A 21,990-nucleotide genomic window follows, 5' to 3' on the forward strand; every position below is an offset into this window, starting at 1 on the left:
CAAGCATTACCGCGTCTTGTGTGCAGGAGCCATAAGTGCAGCAGTGCAACTCAGTGCAGCTATAGGTCAGGGTAACGATCATGAATCTTTCATATGAACTTCATTTTCATTTTTCACTTTTCACTGTAAGTTATTTCACATGAAAAGTGAACAATGTGGGAAGCAATATTTATATAATATAGATTATTAAAATTAAAATGTAATTACAGTATACACAATGTAATATATAACTCATTAATAAGCATTATACAACAATTAAATTTATAGTTATAATATAATATAATAATACAATATGAGTAAATTTAATAAATGAGACGAACGTTAACCATGAAAGATGAATTCTCAAAACGTGAAATATTTCACGTGAACTTTCAGTTTGCTCGTATATGTTCTTCTTTACATGTAAATTGTGTAAGTTTCCATGAAAATTTTTAGGCATCAAGCGATGTGGTTTAAATGTAATATTACACTCGCATATTATGTACAAAGTAGAATTTTTTATAATGACTTTAATTTTTATGGTTATACGACAATTGGCATTTGAAGACAATTGACATAAGAATCCTATGTCCATTAAAAATAAACAACAAAAGCCAATTGAAGCGTGATGACGTATAGGTAGTGAAAGCATACCAACGAAGTTTGCAAAGTTAAGATACGTATGCATCAGAAAGTTAAAGTGTAATATATTATAAATTATATGCAGTAAGTAAAATGTAAGTTTATTTTATATATTTATTGCATGTATTTTATGTATTATTTTATATGAAATATTATATTATATTATATTATAATATTATTAGGTGTACAACTTTGCTTCCGCCGTTTTTTTCCGAAATTCGAGGCTTTATTGTAAAAAACTGGTTATACATTTATGATTCAAAGTATTGTCCATCGCTGGCCACTACTTTCTCCCATCTTTCGGGTAGCGTACGAATCCCGCATCGAAAAAACTGGTCATCTTTTGAGGCGATCCACGAATCGATCCAATTTTTTACTTCTTCATAAGACCGGAAGTGCTGGTCAGCCAGGCCGTGTGCCATTGATCGAATCAAATGATAGAGGGAGCAACGTCTGGAGAATACGGCGGGTGGGGTAGGACTTTCCATTTCAACGTTTCCAAATATGTCTTGACCACTTTCGCAACACGTGGTCGAGCATTGTCATGCTGCAAAATCACTTTATCGTGTCTTTCGTTGTATTGCGGCCGTTTGTCTTTCAATGTTCGGCTCAAACGCATCAATTGCATTCGATACCGATCGCCTGTGATTATTTCAGTCGGTTTTAACAGTTTATAATACTACTACAGTTTATACACTACGCCGAGCTGGTCCCATCAAATACAGAGCATGACTTTGGAGCCGTGAATATTCAGTTTGGCCGTCGACGTGGAAGCATGGGAACTCCCCATGATTTTCTGTGCTTTGGGGTTATCGTAATGAACCCATTTTTCGTTCCCAGTCACAATGCGATGCAGAAATCCCTTCCGTCTTTACCTTTCAAGCAGCTGTTCACAAGCAAACAAATGCCGTTCAACATCCCTCGGCTTCAATTCGTACAGCACCCAATTTCCTTGCTTCTGAATCATTCCCATGGCTTTGAGGCGTTTTGAAATGGCTTGTTGAGTCACTCCCAATGATCGTGTCAATTCTTCTTGATTTTGACACGAGTCTTGATCAAGTAATGCCTCCAATTCTGCATCTTCAAAAACCTTCTCTCTTCCACCGCTATGCCGGTCTTCGACATTAAAACCACCGTTCTTGAAGCGTTGAAACCACTCACGACACGTTCTTTCACTAATAGCGGCCTAACCATAAGTATTTGAGAGCATTCGATGAGCCTCAGCCGCAGATTTCTTCATATTGAAGCAGAAAATTAAAACCTCCCGCAAATGACAAGAATTTGGCTCGTAAACTGACATTTTCAATCGAAAATAACTTTATGATGCAGACACAAATCGACTAATGTTTCTATGGGGTTATGTTGACAGATGCCCAAGTTTATTGTATGACGTCTATGGTCATTTATTTCGACCACCACTTACCGCTAAAGCCATCTATAGGAAAACGACGGAAGCAAAGTTGTACACCTAATATATTATATATTATATTATTTATTTTATATGAAATATATATTTTCTGCAGATTTATAATTTTAATATGAATAGAATATTTTATCTTTTAATAATTTATCCTAAAGTAATCCCAGACAAGCAGACTTCCAAGGAACGTTCTAAAGACATCACTATGTCTTAAAAACATGCTGAAAAAATTCTAAAGATGTCCATTGCAAATTGGTATTGTCTTGAGTATTATAATATTATAATAATTGTTTTACTTACAAATTCACGTTAAATCTTTTATTTTGCACGAGTTTAGTGAAGGTTTTCATCTTTCACGAGTTCATTACAAAATTTTCACTTTTTACGAGTTTACAGTAGGGGAAAAGATTCATGATCGCTATCAAGGAGCGGGAGCGTCCCGATTGACCACTGTATGATTGGACATAACCAACCGATGAAAAGAATTATCTAGTGAATTACTAGGTCGAACCAATCATTACAATCTGTGTCCAATCATATCGTGGTCAATCGGGTCCCACCTCCCAGGAGCCATAACGCTCGTGGCGTTGCGAGCGTTAAGTGGACCAAACTAGCTAACCAAACGTTAACGTTACGAAACGAAAAAACGCTTCATAAATCATGGGCAAGTTGACCCACCACAGTCGACTATTTTTGAAAATAATCGACTGTGATTGGTCACTTTGCTTGCGGCTAATGGCTTGTTTAGACCCATAAAGAACTAGGATTTAACTAGAAATCTTTTCTTTTGGCGTAAACTCGTGGAGGGCGGAACCTTTTCAAGCTTTGAAAACATTTTTATGAGTTTACTTTTGAAGAAAAGATGCATTGTCGACTGCCGGAGTTCTTCGTCAGTCAGTCGAGTTGCATACGGGATTCGTGCGATGAAAATGTAACCTAATAGTACCATGCTTGGTAACTATATGTACACCCAGCACGTACAATATATTTGAAGGAATATTACCTAATTTCTTGCCGTCCTCGGAGCGTACGGCTGTTGCATTCAACATTGAAATCAACGCACGTTTCTCGTGACAGTTGTCACAGAATAGAAGTCCGAGCGAGGACGAGTGATAATGGCAGCGTTATTTCGAATGAATTGCGTGCAAGGTTTGCGCAAAGGGTTAGCACTGACGGCACGCAGGGAAACAGTTTGTCGCAGGATAACGACGACACCGAGATACGATAAGGAGGAGACTCAACCTGTCAAGAAAAAATGGGTGAGTTACGGCTTCAGTGAAAAGGATGAGGCCGAGGACATTCATGCCTTACATCAGACCATGTTTGTGACCGTGACCCTATGCATCGTATTAGGAGCCACTATTGTGGCTTATTTACCTGACTCAAAAGGCACAGATTGGGCACAGCGAGAAGCTTACCTGCAACTTCGTTACAAAGAGGAGCACGGGCTTCCACGCATTGATCCCAATGTAGTCGATCCGTCTAAAATATACCTACCAAGCGATGAGGAATTAGGTGACATGGAAATTATTATTTAAGAGATGTGATGATGATGACGACAACGAGATTGGGAATTCTATCTGAACTCTGAGTGTCGTTCCTGTTCTCTGTATCTGTAACAGCCTAGTACTTGTTATAATAATGTTATCTAAAGGTGATTAATAAAAAATACTGCTTTTGCAGATTGAAATTTCTGACTTGACATTAAAACTTACCAATTATATAGTCTTTAAATTGTGATCTTTTTCATTGATACAAAACAGTTTCATGAATGTTAAAATCTAAGATTTATTCTGAATTCTTTTTTGTTAATGAAAGTATTTCTAAACATGGCTCAAAAGCACATTTAGAGACACTTTGACTGATGAAAAGAATTCAGAATAATGCTTGTACATCATCATATTTGCAAAACTGTGGTCATATCTGCCACTAGTAATCAAATTATATCTAAGCAAAACTAGAAATATAAATAAATATAGGGGAAAATACGTGAGAGCAATTGTAACATTGATTATTGAAATACACATGGATAAATAAATTGCATAAGATCAGAATGATGCATCATAGCATTGTGTGGGAAGTGCTGTTTTTACAGAATGAATATCAAGTAAGAATTATTTATGTTGCAGAATGTTCAAGACTTATAGCACTCATTATGCCGAGTAAAAGTTGTTTAATAAATATAGGTCAAAAAAATCAGCTCTTTTAAAATTACATATTTTTCCAGTTTTAATAACACAAGTTATTTGTGTTTTCATTGATCATACATAGTGAACAAATGAACAAACGAGTACTTTATATTATTATTTTGTTATAACTTTGACGTTTACAAAAGATGCTCTACATTGTCTTTTATCCACATACTAGATATTTTTATATTACAGAATTGCGAACATGAAATGCACATCTATCACTTCCCAATTAGAATAATAAGTTGACATAATTAAAAGGACTTTTGCTGCTGAGTTTCTTAAACACTGTGTAATCACTGACTATAAGGACAAGTGACTATACTGCACTACTGAAGTAAAATGATAATGAAATATTGTATAAAAGTAGAAGTGAAAAGACCAGAAATTTTTGAAAGATAACATGTAAACGCTTTTCGCAAACATCAAAGTAATAATAGTAGATAATATAAAAATAATAATACAGTAAGATACTTGTTCGTTTATCTACCACCTGATCATAACAGAGGCATACAAATAATTTGCATTACCAAAATTGAAAAAATGTAATTCTGAAAAAGGATCGACTTTTCAACCTATGTCTACTAAACATTTCTTATTCAATATGAATAATCTATCTTGTTAAGTCTTAAATCCTTTTTTTTTAACATCCTGTGTACACATGTGTACACATGTGTGTAGATATGTATATACATACATATATTGCAATTAGGATTTTGTGATTATATATACTTTATTTATGTACAATATTATATTATACTATCCTTTAGTACACATTAAAAAATTTACTATATGCATCACATTCTTGATACTCATTAAGAAACGAAATATAGCTGTTGAATCGTCGCAACGTATGCGAGAGTAGAACAGGCGAGGTATACCGATCACGTTTTCTTTTTGCCGGTGTATTTAATGCTTTATTAGTGTGAAATTTACGCTTGAAAGTCACGCTGGTTCGTTTAATCGGAAAACGTGTGTCCGTTATTGCGCCGATGTTGACATCGACGTTAACGACGGTGATGCGGTTGTGGTTGCGGCGGTAGTATTGGTATTAGACAATTGATTTTGTTGAAGAACAGTCGGATAGAAGGAAGTATTTTGCGGGAGAGAAGCGCTAACCGTGATAGGCGGCATTCCAGGCAGTGAGATCGGTGTTGTTACAACATGAGATTGAGGCATATGAAATCCAGCAGCAGCAACGGTCGCGCTATAAGCAGGATTCTGATCTTTCTGCAGTTCTGCGAGATTGATTGGTGACGTCGGAGTTGTTGTAACTTCGTAAGGACCCGTTGGTAAAACTGGACTGGCCGGCATACCAGGAATGTTGGGAGTTGCTTGATAAGTACCTAAATAATAGAACATATATATCGATAATGATCTAATCTGATTTAATATTTTAATCAATGTCAAAAGAATATGTTTCCAAACATAACTATACTATCTGAAATTTCCTTCTGAAGACTCAATTTCGATGAGAAAAGATTACAGTGTAAATATTTTTCTTTAATATTTAGCAAAATGTGCATTTTGATTTTTATAAGAAAATTCCTTTGTTTCTGAATACTGTTTTTTTTATTCGCGAATATTTACCTTCGCGTGGTACGCTTCTTTAATTTTGATTTCAAGTAATTAAATATTTACATTAAGAACGCAAGGGTAAGATCTGATGTTACTTACCAGGCGTAAAACTGACCGCAGGCTGGTTTGAAAACATGTGGGCTACTGGGCTAATCGGTGTGTAGCCACTAGTACCGATACCGCCAGCAGCACTCGTACCGACACCGGCACCGACTGCTGCACCAGCATTAATACTAGCACCGGCACTAGAACTAGCAACAACGCCGCTGAAATTGACTTGGCTCGTAGTCTGTATTTTCGAACTTGCTCCTATGGTTTGAGGTGGTACAGTTTTCTGTTCAGCTTCCAGATTTTTCACGGAGCTATCTACCGAAATATAATTTGGTGGACCAGATAATCCAGGTGACATATTGACAGCTGGACTATTTCCTGACATGACGATGGTAACGGTCGTTTCTGGCATTTGATCTTGCATAGCGACCTTCATAGTATTCTAAAAGTAAAAAAAATATACTATAAAATAAACTTTGAAAATCTAAGCGCCCGCGAGGTGTTTCGAAATTTATTTTATATATTTTTTATCATTTATTGGATCTAAAATTGTTAAATCTATGCTGTTAGGGAGAATTCACACTTTAGCAAAAAAGCAAAAAGCCAATCAGAACTCGCACTAGTAGTTAAGTGGTGGTCAACAATTTTTGCTCTTTTACCAGCTCGAGTTCTGACTAGCTTCTGTTTTTCTGTTTCTGATCTTTCTGCCAAGATGTGAATTCTGCCTTGGAGAGAAAAACAATTAGTCATTTCTTCAATTCTTAATTTGTAAATTCACAGTGACTTATACTTTATCAGTATACTTCACAGACTATACTTTACAGTGACTTATACTTTATCAATTAAAAGACAAAATTAATAGTTAAACGATGAAAATTTTCAGATTTTGAGACATTTACAAGACTCTATTTATAATTGAAAACTACAGAAATAGACAACTTGTACCGTATATGAATTGGCAGGCTTCTGCTCTAGTACACTCCTAACTGGTATTCTGTGCAGATATCCATATCCTATCCCACACCCTAAGCTGTTAAAAAAATATATATTTTTATTTTTATATTATTTTTTTGATTGTTATTTATATTTTAAGATTTTGATTAATATATATAAAACACTCTGTAGAATACACGTACCTTCCTTCCCCACCCCAGGTATTATTAGGAGTAATAGTCACTTCTCTGCAGTAATCGTCTATAGTGTTATATACATATAGTTTCAGTGGTCGTGATTCGTGAGCTTCGATCAAGGTAAACAGATTCTCACTCTCGTGTAGGATAGAATCCGCACCGATGATGTAATCGGTGAACGGCCGTAAACCAGCCAGTTCTGCAGGAGAAGATGGATGTACTTCCTGCGAATTTAAATGCCAAGTTATTCAATAAATGATGACAAATTGATATGTACTATTAAGTAAGTCTGTTAGAAGCATACTTACAAGTACATGCCAGACATTTTCATTGGCACCTTCAAATGAGCAGAAACGTATACTAACACCCAGTAATCCTTGTCCACCCCATGTCATGCTTGGTACGATGTGAGTCCGCCTTACAGACTTTGTTTTACTACTGTATACTGTAATTATTAATTTCTGGTTCACACTAGCCTTTAGGAGTTCCTTCAGAGTGTCATTATCTTGATCCTATTGAGAGCAAATTTCCAATATATTAAAACAGATTCTATATTTATTAGTATAATAATTATCATGATATATAAAATATAAGTTTTGATTGATTGAGAAATTATAGATAAACAGACCAGTCGAGTATTCCCAATTGCTACAATAAAATCAAAGAATGCTTCCAATCCTGCCTGCTGCCCAGGTGAGCCTTCCTGAACCTGCCAAAAGAAAAATCAAATTATCTCATACTATATGATTAAAGTGAATGTATTGTTTTCAATTTAAACATTGAAGACAAAACTTTATAAATGTTATCATAAAATCTTACTCTTCACTTAATTTTAAGCATGCTGTACCTTGACAAATTTATAATTTAGAAATTACTGGGAAAGATATATATATTTTTTAATAAGTTGATAATTATTTTTTCATAAATAACAAAGACTTTTAAAGTTTCTATTGAGAATTGTTATTTATTCAAATAACTCGTACATGAAAGATGACTCAATAGATTTGACATATTTATTATAAATATTACGATAAAGTAAGTAATGATAATTATACTTTATTGATGACACTTTTGTGATAGTCAATATACCAAATTGAGTCAAATTAAGACTATTGTGAGTTACAGAAGTGTACAATTATGCATAAAGTATTATCATTATTTTTAGCAACATACACATGCACAGGAATCTTAAAAGTGGGTGACGTTTTCGATAATTAGACACTCTTGACAGGACGTCTTACCCCCAATACGTGATAACCTTCTGTACCACCTCCTGGTATTTCCACGCTCTGAGATGATCCCATTGCGACTGATAATTTCTTAGGTCACCTGAGACGAGCAGATAAAAGACATTAAACAAATTGTTGATTTCGCAAATTTGCGGCACACACAAACAGCAAATATACGTGGCACAGGTATCGTAGTGCAAGCTCCACAGTGACGTTACGAGATTGCTATACACCACAGTTCATCTAGTGATATCCTAGCACCAAGCTGGACAACTTCGCATCTCAAATTGCCCTAATTATTACCCACTTTTTATTATACAAAAGTGAATCTAGATGGCGCGACTCATATACTAAATTTATAAAAAGTCGGAGTAGCTTTTCCATTTTTCTCTCTTTACCTCTCTCTGTTTCTCTTTCTCCCTTCCCTCCCTTATTCACTCTTTCACCACCTCTCTCTCTCTTGCTGATGTCATCATGACGTCAAGCGCGAAATTTACGTCGTTTCAGATCTATTGTTGTTTAGCTCTATATTCTCTCTATATCCTTTTTTTATATTTTTCTTTTCTATTCTATTCCAAGATGAATAATAATCTTGTTTTGAGCACGAACAATACGAGAATAACTAAATATTTGTCGGTTTTTTCATATCTACAGGTTATCTCCGCGGCTCCGAAGTTCAGAAAAACCACAAACGACTCGCACAACCTTCGGAGTTGGCATAAATGACGTGTCGTGTAATAAAAGAGAGACAAGGGAGAAACGCCTTTTATAAAGGCTTACCCACGCTCCCGCACGTCAATCGTAGATTTTCTCCAACGAGTCAATCACAAAAACGCGCAAGCGCCGCGTCATTATTAAAACTCGTCAGTTTTAAAACAAGGGCAAGGACGTGGAAGTAGAAACGGTGGAGCGTCGATGGAGAAGACGAGAACACGCTCGACTCTTTCCCCCAAGTAAATATCGTCATGTGAACATTTCAAACACAATAATCGGCGCATTCTCTCGCCAACGATTGTGACAATCAAATTACGCTTTTAGACGCGTCTAAATCGTATACGAGTATTTCGAAAAACTGTTGTTCACTCGTCTTAGGTGCAGCAAGTACAGTTTCTAAGGGGCAGACCTGTTTCGCGCTGACTTGCGCAAAGACGATTTATGCGTAGAGCTACGAGCGAGCGAGGGGAAAGAGAGGGAGGAAGAGAAGGAGAGGAATTGCGAGGGCAGCGATAATCGGTGCACGTATGGTGGGAGTGAAACCGTTCGCGGGATCGGCGGCGAAGGGCTCGCTTGAGGAAAACAAGTGCATAGACGTCACGGAGCTCGCGTTTCTCAGCGATACCGTGCGAAATCGAGCAATCTCTCCTCGCATAGGTTGCGCCGCGTCGACCAAGTGCACCAGCAGCCAGTGCGCGATACACCTGTGCGGCCGAGCCAGCTAGGCTGCACGAGAGAGAATGTCGAGCGCAGGTGTACGCGAGTGTAGGTAGACAGGCAGGCGAGATTCGTGAATGCCCGGAGGGGAATCCATTCCAAGTGTGTGTTGCCGTCAATTTCGAGACATTGTGGCGGCCGGATACGCGCCAGGCGAAATCGCGACCGACATTCCGCAGACTCCCGGGCAGACATCCACGAAAGTGAAGTCTGAAGTTGGCGGCTCATCGAGGAGAGCCTTGTGAGCAGACGAGGCTGACGGCTGGACGGTTGGCTGCGTCGAAAGGAGAACGTCAACGGGAACGTGGCGGAGTAAACGGGACCAGGCAGGTCGTGTCGGGCGCGCGTATGCTGCATCGTTCGGAGAGGAGCTCGCGAATGGAGGCACGGGTACGTCGTGTCGGAAATAGAAATGGAACTCGCGAGAGAGAGAGACTCGCGCGTCACCTGTCATTGTTGTGTTGTCGTGGCCGCGCGAAAGTAGGCCTTTGCCTTGTCCTTTTCATGCAGGGAGGTCAATCGTGAATCTTCTCCCCCAAGGTGACTTGTGAACAGTGAAAAATATGTAACCTTGAAAAAAATATAATGTTCACTTTTTATTACGAGTTTGCATTGAAGAAAGAGATGCGCGATCGTCTTCTGAGTGCCGCAAAATTGCTTACTTTTTACGATTTCATACCAGGAAAAAAACAAATTACATGATTGACGAGTAAGATCGAGTTTACGTGGAAAGATTCACGCGATTGATGCTTCCCGAACTATAGCTGACTTCCTTTCTTTTCCCTCCGACGCTAGGTTATATACTTGTTTCGCTCTAAAGACGGAGTGTGCAGTCTGGTTCAGCTGAGAAGAGGCCTGTTCTTTTTTGCTGAACCAGTGCTGCGCTGGGACTTCGCGTTTCTTCTCAATACTAGATCATATACTTGTTTCACTAGATTATATACTCGTCAGGAAATTTAACCTAGTCGTCAGTTAAAAAGAGCAGACCTGAAGACGGATCTTTTTGTGTTTACTCGCGACAACGACTTCGACGTGAGATCTCCAACATATACATGTCCTGAGATTAGGGATCCGACACAATCAAACGTGCCGATCGATTCGAATTGACACGGCCTGGCGTATCGATCTTTTCCGTACGGTCACTCGCACAATCTCACGTTTACGCGTAACGCGACTCGCTCGCACGTACTTTCTTTCTTCTTCCCCTCCTGACAGCCGTTCTCCTTCTCCTCTCGCCTCTCACGCGTCCCCGCGTCTTTAGATTACGCGATCGCGATGACTCCTCATCGATCACGTCGATCGCCGATGCGCCATCCGTGCGAACGTCACACGTAGCGTCCGTGGGAGTAATTTTCGGTGTCTGTGCTTTCATCAGCAGGTCGACATATGAATGGTGTCGCGGTCACAGGGACACACGCGTTCGTGAATCCGGACAAGATGTCAACGACATCCACCAATGACAGTAGCTTGGTCGTGGAGGGTTCCAAGGAAGGCACGCCGATTTTCCTGCAGACTCGCGCGGCCCAGTGTATCGCTGGTGTATTCGTATGGGTGGCACTCTTTCTCACTTGCCAACAGGTACCTATTGTCGAAATATGCCAACCCGAGATTAGACCTTAATTGAAATTTTCTTCAGACAAAGATTCAAGCCTTTAATCTGAACTCTCTTTCATGTGTAAAAATGCCTCTAAATGTGCTTACAAGCCAATCAGAAGGCTTATTTAGAGTTACATTCAGTTATTTAGAGTTACAAAAGCAATTTTATCAATAAAAGTGAGTTTATATAAGATAAGGACCATAAACTCAAATTAAAATTTTGCACTAAACTATAAAAAATTAACAACATATTTCTTCAGAATGGTCAAAATGATTTTTTCTTTGAAAAAATATATAATACAAAAAAAATGTTTATATACTCTTTAATTTGGATAATTTTTATGAGAAATTATAAACGAATTATTTTTACTTCTGATAGTTTTTACTCTGATAGTTGTAATATTAATTGATGTTGCTAAAAACATTAGCCATAATACAGAGCATTATAGGACGATTCTTTACAATAAAATTGCTGACAATAACCTATTTTTATCAGAGTAGTCAAAATAACAGGTTTTTGAAAAAAATACATAATGCAAAAAAAAAGTGTCCATTTATTCACTCTTAGTTTTATTCAATGTCAATTAAGAGTATAAAATATCTTGTTATAAATTTAAAAAATCTTTATCTTTATATTATAATCCCTCTCCCTCATATTGACTGCTTTTATTAGTAGTTGAAGTATTAGATATACCTTTGTGGTGGATTAAATGTTATCAGTGACTCATTATCATGCTTCTCTCCATTGTGTGTTTGTAGATCTATCAACATTTGAGGTGGTACACGAATCCGACGGAGCAGAGATGGATAGTGCGGATTCTCTTCATCGTGCCCATTTACGCCACGTACTCTTGGCTTTCGCTGTTGTTCTTCAACAGTGAGAGCTACTACGTTTATTTCTTCACAGTACGGGACTGTTATGAGGCGTTTGTTATATATAACTTTCTGTCGCTATGCTACGAGTACCTAGGCGGTGAGGGCAACATTATGTCCGAGATCAGGGGAAAACCTATACGTTCGAGTTGCCTTTATGGGACTTGTTGCCTAGTTGGGAAGACATACACCATCGGCTTTCTGAGATTCTGCAAACAAGCCACTCTGCAGTTCTGCTTAGTTAAACCAGTGATGGCATTTGTCATTATATTTCTGCAAGCCTTTGGCCACTACAGAGACGGAGATTGGTCCCCCGATGGCGGTTACATCTACATCACCGTAATTTACAATATCAGCGTGTCGCTTGCACTTTATGGGCTGTTTCTGTTTTATTTTGCTACAAGAGACCTGTTGACGCCGTTCGAGCCTGTGCTGAAGTTTTGTACAGTGAAGAGCGTGATCTTCTTGTCATTCTGGCAAGGTACGCTTTAATTTCGCTCGTGTCTCACGTGTCTTGCCTTCTACGGAGAATAAATTTAACACTTGGCTGTATTGGATATTGATATAAAAATTTAAAAAACAATATTCTCTTTCACTTAGGAGTCCTACTAGCTATTTTGGAAAAGGCGAATGTCATCTCACCCGTTATAAATAGTTTGGGTCAATCAACGAGTGCAGGAACAGTTTCTGCTGGTTATCAAAACTTCTTGATTTGCATCGAGATGCTGTTTGCTGCTATAGCTTTACGGTACGCATTCCCGTACCAAGTATACGCAGCTGGCTGTGTTACGGATTCCAGAGGTAGAAGCGTGACGATGCAGAGCATCAGTAGTAGTTTAAAAGTACGTATCCTAGAGCGTAGAGATATTTGCGGAGATAATGTCCTGTTATGATAACAATACACTAATGATGTTTTGCAGGAAACAATGAATCCAAAAGATATTATGACCGATGCCATCCATAATTTCCATCCACAGTACCAACAGTATACGCAGTATAGCGCCGGTATGTTCTGCTCTTTCATTACAATCCCTTGTTTTGCGCAATATTGCATATTTATTTTCTAATTTATATGCCGTTTATTTATCTTGATGGACATATCATATACATTTACATCCGCATCTGCTCAATTTTCATATTAGCATGACGTAGTGTGCGATAAGATATCAATTCATTTATCTGCAAGTTTTTATGTGTTTCGTGTATAAAATTTCTTTTCTCTCATTTATTTTCAAAAAGAGAATCAACTAGTAACTTTATAGAAACGCAAAACTGTAAGCGTTCCAATTATAGAGCGAAATTACTTGATATATAATGCCAATAATGCGTGACATTTAGCATAAAACGCACATTTCATTCGCGATTGCAACGCTTCAGTTACAGGTTTTGGCTTTTGTACATAATTTATATTTCACTTACTCATTTGCCGACTTCACTGCTGACCGATGCAGGCACCAATTAATATATTATCCACTTCTGTACACACGTGCAGCTAATTTTTACGCAGGCAAGCCCCGGAAGTCACAGATAGCGTAGAAAGCTTTGAAGAATAGTTTACTAATATGTATTGTTTTACACTAACGAGAATTAGGCCAATGAATATAAAATTTCTTTAACATGTGCCGTTTTGTTAGATTCAATTTCTTTGAAGGCACTTTTGTTTGCTATTTTTCAGACGTTAATACCAACTTGCCGTACGAAAAGCTATGACACAGTGAGCCGTCAGTTTTTTAATTTCAAGAAATTGGACATCGAGCTTAGCGCGACTAAAAAATGAGGATCGAAAGATACACAACACAGCGCACTTGTACTTTGCTTACGGGATTACTCAATGCCTTAAAAATCGCTATCTATTCGCAGGGGGTTGATAAATTCTCTGCTAAGATTACAGAATAAGGGTTGTACTTAAATTGTCATCGATACATATACGTATTATATACATATACAATTTCATCCAATCTTACGATTAACAAACTTTGCTGTATAATTAAGCATTTAACATAAGACAAATATTTAGAGGGAGAGAATAAGCAAGCAAGCAAGAGAAAGAGGGAGAGAGAAGAAGAGAGCAGTGTACTTCTATAGCGTTGCTCTAAAATAAATGTAAAAGATAATTAGGTATTGGTTGAATGTATCGTTCTATTTGTACTTTTTTGTTTCTTTTTTCTTTATTTTTCACTTTTCATAGTCTCACTTATGAGTTTGATATTATAAGAGAGAGAGAGAGGAAGAGCGTTAAATTAATTTTATCGCTTTTATATCCCATCATGGTGTTATGTAGCATGCGAATATACGGTATGAAACGACTCGAGCATGTAAGCACAAATGTTATTGTGTCCTCTTTCCCAACGGTACAGCATATACTTACTGTGGCAAAGTTTTATCACGACCTTAGCTCTGCTTGCGGTTATTTTATTTCCTACTTCTATAATCTCTGCATGATGCCGTTTGTTTTACGGCTACGTCGCATTGATAGTCGCATTTTTTTTTCTCGCACTTGCATATCACTTGTATGCCGTAAAAATATTAAACTTTGTTGCTCCGCTCAAATCTTCCGCGGCTCGTCCCGTCATCGCTGTCCGTCGATGCGATTTTGACTGCCGATTGCAATCCCGCGAGCGTAATTCCGGAGCAAGAATGTTTGAGATGCGAGTGTGACATTCCGACGAGCGTGTGTCGTTTTCCAAGTCTTATCTCATCGGGATCTCACAATACGAAATATTGTAAATTAGTGATCACAGTTGTGTGCAGTTTGCACTCGCGCGCAAAACGGTCGGCCGATGCCGTTGTATTGGCCGATCGACGCCTTTTCTTTTATCGTTTGCCCGTAGCGCGTATGCTCGCCATTAGCTGTAATGTTATGTAACATGATATAACGATTAGGGGGCCCGAAAGGACAACGTGGTATGCGAGTATCCAGCTTCGATCCGGACGATCCGCAAAACATGCCGGTACCACCACCGCAAAGGCGAAACACTTCTCATCAGCGTGTCGCCACGATTTCGCAAAACTATAACGAGAAAACGATGTTGCTGAGCAGCGACGACGAATTTCAATAAGGCGTACGCAGGACTCGTGCATTATACAGACACGTAAACGGAAACAGTTCAGAGAATACGAGCTAAATTCGAGAGATGTATGTTGACGAACACATTGACATTATTAACATGAACGCGGGACTTCCATGAACTTCTAGAAATCTGCTTTCAATGAAGAAGAAGACAAAAAGATACATTTATCATAAGCGAATTGCGCGATGCGAACTTAATTATTAGGTAGGAACACGACTCGCTCACACGGGATACAAATGACAGATTTAAAGGGAGAGGAAATGAATAAAGGAGGAAAGGAAATGTCGCACGCACGCGCACACGGACGCACGTGGCGTAAGCATGCGTTACACCGCGCTGTAATAGAGTTCCATAATGTTACATCCATGTTAATATATGTATTATGTTATAACATACGAGTATAGTATAGAAGATATTTATTTTAATATGCTGAGACGTGTTTGAAGCAGTGTTATTCTATATATCTGTGGCTCTACTACGACACTGTAACAGGTGTTTAACACGCACGATAAAGCTTACACTTCGTGACAAAGTAAATGTAATTGTATAGTACTTAATTTTACGGAATCACGTTTACGCGTGCCCGTCGCGATTCTTTCGTTTCGATGAATACGTCGGTCCTCGCCCTTATTTACACTTTTGTATTTTGTTTTTACTTAAGGATCAAATCTCGCGCGATATCGCGTCTGTCTCTCCGTAGGAACTTGAGCCACACACATACAACATACACATACACAAAAAGAAGAAAAATCTTTGCGTCCTTCTCTACAGTCCTATGAAATTATTCCTTTCTTAGTCTTACGAAATTCGTACGTGTATATATACCATTGAGAATTATATCTGAGAAAAGATACAGAGCGGACTTCTCCTTGAAGCATCCGTTGCGCCGATAGGAGCCTTTAAATATAAAAGAAAAGAAAGAATATAACGAACACTAGCAAGAAAGTGCAAAAACAATTGATGAGTATTGTGTCAGATATGAATAAATATTTGGTATTTGGTGTCTCACGTGTACAACTGTGTATATCCTTATATTTTTTTTAAAAGCGCAACAAAGGATAATAATCGAAAGAAAGACAGAGGTTTACGAGTAAAGTTCTATTTTATAATAAAGCATACGAGACTGCTCGCGTATATCTCGTTAAAAAAACGTGTTTAAGAACAAACGCGAGGAACAGGATATGCAAAACGGTGAACAAGTCTTATTGTCCTACTTATTACATCACATCGTAAGAAAAACAAGACAATTATTCATAGAATATTATTTATTTACACGTAAAACATCTGTTAATAATACCTCGATTTGTAGAAAATATACATGCACACATACATATACACACGTATATGTATATGTTGTATAGAGAATAATTTATATGTATGTTGTGTGTGTGTGTGTATGTGTATATATATATATATATATGTATGTATATATATATATACACATATATAACATTTTAATTATATATATATAATAATAATCTATCAATGCTTTCTTAAAATATGTTAGTCAACTCGAATACCATATTATTACTGTTAGAAGAATAATTTAGAATGTTACTCTCAACAGCCTTTAATTTTTGGCAAAGGAAAAAAAGAAAAATAAAGATATAATATTGTGTACACATTTTTCGATAAAACGATTCATTTTTCTACTCGTAATTATGAAAGCACCTTCGATTATGGAGTTGCACTACCAGCCGATCCAATATGATCGATTGTTCGTCACGATTTGCTTCCAACCGTGCCAAGGAGATTCTATGTTTGCGAGCGACATTAATATTTCCGGCAGTGCGTTATTATCGACATACGATTGTACGTCTTCCTCTTTATCTTCTTCATCTTTCACTGACGCGTTTTTCCTCTCATCCTTGTCGCCATCATCATCATCGTCGTTGTCGTCGTTATCGTCGTCGTCGTCGTCGTCGTCGTCCTCCTCTTCCTCCTCCTCCTCCTCTTCCTCCTTTTCAATATCCTGATATTGCAACTGGTCGTCCATGTAAATGACTACATTATTATCCTCATTCGTATACTTATCGTACTCTTCGGCGACGTCCCGTCTCGTCACCTTGCTCAAGCTCACGAGCTGATTCTCTCGCTCGTTTTGGACGATCCACTTGTCGAACGGCGATCGCGGCTCGATGATGGGTCTGAAGCCGATCGACCGGAGCCGCGCGATCCGCAGGTCGCTATCAAACGTGTTGACCGGCACAAACGCCGACGCTCTGCCCTTTAACGACTTCTCCGTCAACGGAGAGGTCTTCTTGCGCAACGATGCCGAAGAGCTTGCATGGCATTCGTCGCTTTCCGTAAATGCAGAGGTGGCGACGCGAAGCGTCGTCGCGTAAATCTGAGAGCCTTGATCGTTGCACACCACGTCGAGCACAGACTCCGGCTGCAGCTTGACCCTGCGGTCGGCCGATCGTCCGGAAGACGTGTATTCGGTTTGCTGGTTTCTCTCAAGGCCACCCTCGATCGGGTCCTCGAAGATCAGCCTACACTGCGTTGTTGCGTCCATTGTGCTGGGCTTCTCCACCTGCTGTTTTTTGCGAAAATAATGCAACCGCGAGGTTTGCGACGTACGTCGTGACAAAGGTATTGTTTGTACCAGCTTCTTCCGCAGACTCCTATCGAAGGAAGTTTTAGGAACGTTACAATCATTCGTGTCGTTGATCGTCGCGCTTCTGCTCTCCTTCTTCCTGTTGCCCACGTTATTACTACCGTTGTAATCGCGATCGTCGTTGGTGTCGGTGTTCTTCGTCGTCTCGAAACTCTCGTCCTTAGTAGTGCTATTCACATCCTCGGTGGTGGAACTCCTCGTGCGCAAGGTGCTGGACACTCTATACCTGTCCTTGCTCTGCCTGTCGCGAGCAGGTTGCCGGGCAACTTTGGTCGGCTTGCTCTTCCGTTTGAAGCCCGACTTGTAACGCTGTTTCTCCGTGATCCTGTTGCGCTTGCCTGGCGAATACATTATGGTGTTCAGAGTGCTGTAACATCTTTTGTTTGTGTACGTATTATTGATGCATCGCAGCCTCCTGTTCCTGGGTCCGCGCGTTTTCGGGCCAATATTCGCGTCTATCGACAGGTTGGCAATTTCTCGGTCTCCCTTCTTGTTGAGTCTGCTTTTCTTCATCGGCGAGCTGGGGAAGTCCTGCTTCGTCAGCACGCTTTTGTCGGCCCGCAGCCGCGTTTTTATATTATCTAATGCAGCGTACGCACTGCGTGTATGCTGTGCGATTGCCTGAAGTGGAGATTGCACATGAAACGGAGACAAGTACTCGTTCTCCTTGGATCTATCGCTGGGATTCTTCATGCGAGCGTTGCTGTTACAGTTCTGATCCACATCGTTGCGGGACTGTCGACGCAGCACCTTGTCGAGTTTTCCCGTGTCCGCCTGTTTCGACACCTTCCACGACAGCCTCTTGGAACGCGGATATCTGCAGTATCGTCTGTTTAAGATGTCCTCGGACAGACAGGCGACGTTCTCCTTCGCGTTGTCCCGTTGCTTATGACTGATCTTCGACGTCGTGTCCGCGACGGTCACTTTCGATTCGTTCAACATCGAGCATTCCTCAGTAGACAGGCCTATTACATTCCCGATCAGCATCATCGATAGAGGATGATGCTTCTCCCTGTTGATCAGATTCAAGATCTTGTCCGGCGTCATAGATTCCAAAGACTTGATGTCCTGCGTGTGGAACAATTCACTCGATTGCTTTGCAGCGTTGTGATGCGTGGAGATTTTCTCGCGCGTTGCGTCCGACTTCTTCGGTGGCTCACTGGCGAGACTCGATACAGGCATTGACGCGTTCGCGGTCTGTCGAGTATCTCGCAAGTGTTCCCGAAACACGCTATTGTTCGCGTCGTTCTTGTGACCGCTCAACGGCGACGACGCGGCGTATGGCGAGCAGTTCGATGGGTGCACGTCGTGAGAACACGAGTCGTCTTTCCTGCGTTTGCTCAAAGGACAGGTGGGTTCGTCTGCGACGTGACCGTTGCAGGACGCATTCTCGACCACTTGAGGATTCACCCATGTTGTAGCGTCCGCGTCTGTCCTCGCAACGGGCTTGGGATCTTCCTTCAGTGGCGTGCGCGCGTCTATATCCAAAGCCACGCGGTTGGCAATATCGATTGGCTTAAAAGGCTTGTGCAACATCGTCGCGACGCTCTTCTTCGTTTCCTGCACGTTGTGCGATGACTCGTACAGACCCATACGTATTGAGATATTTGTACTGTGAGTCTTCGTCGCTGATGTACCAAGGCACGTTAAAGTCTTTCGATCAGGTACAGAGGTTGAGCAGGTTGTGCTCTCCGCGTGGCTCGGCTTCTTGAAGACATGGCGCATGACGATGGAACTCTCAGGTACGGACTTCCTCGTGTCGAACGACGGTATCGTCTTCGCGACCGGCAGAGCTTCGCGATTGAATTTCCGCTTGCCACAGGCGCCGTCGCTGTTGGGCGAACATTTCCGCAAGTCGTATGTGTTGGAACTGGCGCACGGCTTCGGATGGTTCGTTCTCGCGGACGTGTGTCGCGCGGAAAGTGAGACTTCGGAGCTTTCGTTGCTCCAGCTTGGCGGCCCTTGGTCGGCGAGACGCATCAGAACAAATTTGTTGTGCTTGGTCCCATCCGCGTTCACGCCTATCCAGTAGCCTAGAACTATGTAGAGCCCGTCATATCTATAGCCTGTGTTAGGCGCTATATCGTTCTGCAGATTGTAGCTACGAATTAATCTCAGTGGTATCTGATTCTTGTAATTGTGAATGAGCGGATCCGCACTTGGTTGCTCCTTATGATACACTTGGCCCGTGAGCGTGAGAAAATCACCAAGATCCACGTCCTCGTTCATGTTGGCATGCGAGGTACACACGGAAGCAGCTCCAAAGGGTCCCTCATGCACATCGACATTGAAAGGATTGTGCACACCATCTCTGGAGCAGTCCATACGTATTCCCCACCAAGAGCCAGGTGGAAATTCAGGGATCGGGCCATACCAGCAACTTGTAACCTTTTCACATGTATTCTTATCAATAAAATTGATCGTCATGCAATATTGTACAGAATAAAACACAATTATTGATTGTGTAAATTATGATGTTCTATGTCTATGTATAAACAATGTAAACTGTAAGTTTGTTCTTTTTAACTCAACTAGAGCTGTACTAGAACTTTGTTCCTTTTCTATTCAATGCTAAGTTATATATTTGTCTCATTTTAGGAGCAAAATGTACAGCTAAAGAGAACAGACTTTAAATATGAGATGTAATCGATGCAGTAATGCAGATCAATAATTTATAAATATTACTTAAACAACGTATGGCTTGCTCTAAAATTGAGACAAGTTTATATTTTTATTTAATCTTTAGAATGATGTAAATTTATGAACGTTGTTTCTTAAGCCAGTTAAAGTTCACAAAATCCTTTAGTTACACTCTTATCTTTATAGCCAAATCTACTAATTTGTCACATAATAAAAAAAATCCATGCAACTTGTTATCTTTCTTAAACATAATTAATATCCAAAGCAGTTATAATGATTCAGTTTCTTTTGTATATTTTAATCTAATTTGAAATGATTTATATAGTTTACATTGTCTGTATGAAAAAAGATGTATACTGTGTATACATTGAATAGATAATGTAATGTAAACAACTTTCATACTTTATAAGAACTTGGTTTTTCTTACGATCAACAGGAATTGTACAGTTTTGAGGTTTCAGGTAAAATTCAGTTACAAGATTTTATTGAAATCATAGAATATAAACAAGAAATTTAACTGCGACGCTGATTATAAGATCAGATTTTTCTAAAATTTCAACAAATAAGGATGTCAATAATCACGTATCTTGCTCCAATCATTTGTATGATAAGAATCATTTAAAATCAGGAAACTTACATTTCTATTGTAGCACGATAGATTCAATTTCTCTGAGTTCCTCGCCGAATACTCGTCGACAGCTTGATTGAGTTTGCGGAACAATCTGTTCAGGTCTTGTCTAGCTCGGCCTTTACCCTGCGACACATGAGACGCGTTAACGCGATAACGGTGTTAATAAATGCGATACGACAGCAGCTATACGAGATGGTATAGGTGGTGCCGAATAAGACGATAAAGGTACAGATAATATCGCGATGAGACGAGATACAACATTCAAAGGATAACATTTGGTGACGCAGTACCTGGCTCTTAATTCGCGCCTCGCGCAACCTCTTCTCGTTCTCCTGAATTGTATTCTCGTAGATACACTTGGCGACGTCATTGCTCGACCTCGTCATTTTTTTCAAACGACGAGGATCATAAGCTAGACGCGTCTCGCGAGCACGACAGTTCTCTTCCTCTCGGACGGAGTAGCCCGTCCTGTGAATGCAAATGGCCGCTATCACGGCCGCCGTCCCGTCGATAACGCGAGATATACTTCGCGCCGTCTGAAGACATGTGACGGATTAGGTCTGTTCGTGTTACTCGCTTTCCCGCTTTTTTCTCGTCCTTTCTCTCTCTCACTCACTCACATATTCACTCTCTTTCTCTCCCTCTCGGCCCCGAATGTTTATCCGCTTCTATCTGATATGCGAGCGGATCTAACCGCAAGTGTCGATGCGTGAGTCAGATTGTTGATATCGAATGTTGACAGTGAAATGTTGACGATTGGAAGACCTATCGTCAGTTGGGCATATTACACAAAGCAGAAGCTCGTGGAGCGACATGGATCTCGCGAGGAGAATGGCAAATTTGACCGCGAATTACGCAAGAGCGAGCGTGAGAGTCGAAGAGACATGGAACAGATAAATAAACAGAACAGACT

At 39.9% G+C, this 21,990-nt stretch overlaps 4 protein-coding genes across 10 annotated transcripts; 2 read left to right on the forward strand and 2 right to left on the reverse strand.

Moving 5' to 3' along the window:
• The first annotated feature begins 2,952 nt into the window (after positions 1-2,952).
• On the forward strand, positions 2,953-3,731 carry LOC116849057 (NADH dehydrogenase [ubiquinone] 1 beta subcomplex subunit 11, mitochondrial). The gene has a single exon (XM_032825830.1). The coding sequence runs from the start codon at positions 3,157-3,159 to the stop codon at positions 3,577-3,579; it is 423 nt and encodes a 140-aa protein (XP_032681721.1). The 5' UTR covers positions 2,953-3,156; the 3' UTR covers positions 3,580-3,731.
• A 1,221-nt stretch (positions 3,732-4,952) lies between these two features.
• On the reverse strand, positions 4,953-10,467 carry LOC116849055 (Golgi reassembly-stacking protein 2). Of its 3 annotated transcripts, XM_032825819.1 has the most exons (9): positions 10,312-10,467; positions 10,097-10,219; positions 8,231-8,318; positions 7,618-7,698; positions 7,298-7,501; positions 6,996-7,213; positions 6,805-6,889; positions 5,908-6,301; positions 4,953-5,576 (listed from the first exon to the last, which is right to left on the reverse strand). In XM_032825819.1, the coding sequence occupies exons 3-9, from the start codon at positions 8,291-8,293 to the stop codon at positions 5,212-5,214; spliced, it is 1,410 nt and encodes a 469-aa protein (XP_032681710.1). In that variant the 5' UTR covers positions 8,294-8,318; positions 10,097-10,219; positions 10,312-10,467; the 3' UTR covers positions 4,953-5,211. The 3 variants fall into 3 exon arrangements, with proteins under 3 accessions (XP_032681710.1, XP_032681711.1, XP_032681712.1); XM_032825820.1 differs by lacking the exons at positions 10,097-10,219; positions 10,312-10,467 and adding an exon at positions 8,396-8,437; XM_032825821.1 differs by lacking the exons at positions 10,097-10,219; positions 10,312-10,467 and having other exon boundaries at positions 8,163-8,444.
• On the forward strand, positions 9,015-16,192 carry LOC116849056 (transmembrane protein 184B). Of its 5 annotated transcripts, XM_032825824.1 has the most exons (7): positions 9,018-9,171; positions 9,311-10,039; positions 11,025-11,227; positions 12,005-12,599; positions 12,719-12,960; positions 13,039-13,123; positions 15,002-16,192. In XM_032825824.1, exons 3-7 carry the CDS (start codon positions 11,036-11,038, stop codon positions 15,175-15,177), a joined length of 1,290 nt encoding a protein of 429 aa, XP_032681715.1. In that variant the 5' UTR covers positions 9,018-9,171; positions 9,311-10,039; positions 11,025-11,035; the 3' UTR covers positions 15,178-16,192. The 5 variants fall into 5 exon arrangements, with proteins under 5 accessions (XP_032681717.1, XP_032681716.1, XP_032681718.1 ...); XM_032825826.1 differs by having other exon boundaries at positions 9,015-9,975; XM_032825825.1 differs by having other exon boundaries at positions 9,016-10,039; positions 11,028-11,227.
• On the reverse strand, positions 14,286-21,893 carry LOC116849054 (transcriptional regulator ATRX-like). The gene is made up of 3 exons (XM_032825818.1): positions 21,368-21,893; positions 21,084-21,200; positions 14,286-20,194 (listed from the first exon to the last, which is right to left on the reverse strand). The coding sequence occupies exons 1-3, from the start codon at positions 21,461-21,463 to the stop codon at positions 16,880-16,882; spliced, it is 3,528 nt and encodes a 1,175-aa protein (XP_032681709.1). The 5' UTR covers positions 21,464-21,893; the 3' UTR covers positions 14,286-16,879.
• Between the last annotated feature and the right edge of the window lie 97 nt (positions 21,894-21,990).

The sequence above is a fragment of the Odontomachus brunneus genome, unplaced genomic scaffold (assembly GCF_010583005.1).
Source record: "Odontomachus brunneus isolate Ranch 3 - 2012 unplaced genomic scaffold, Obru_v1 Obru_scaffold_104, whole genome shotgun sequence".
In the NCBI taxonomy this organism is placed as follows: domain Eukaryota; kingdom Metazoa; phylum Arthropoda; class Insecta; order Hymenoptera; family Formicidae; genus Odontomachus; species Odontomachus brunneus.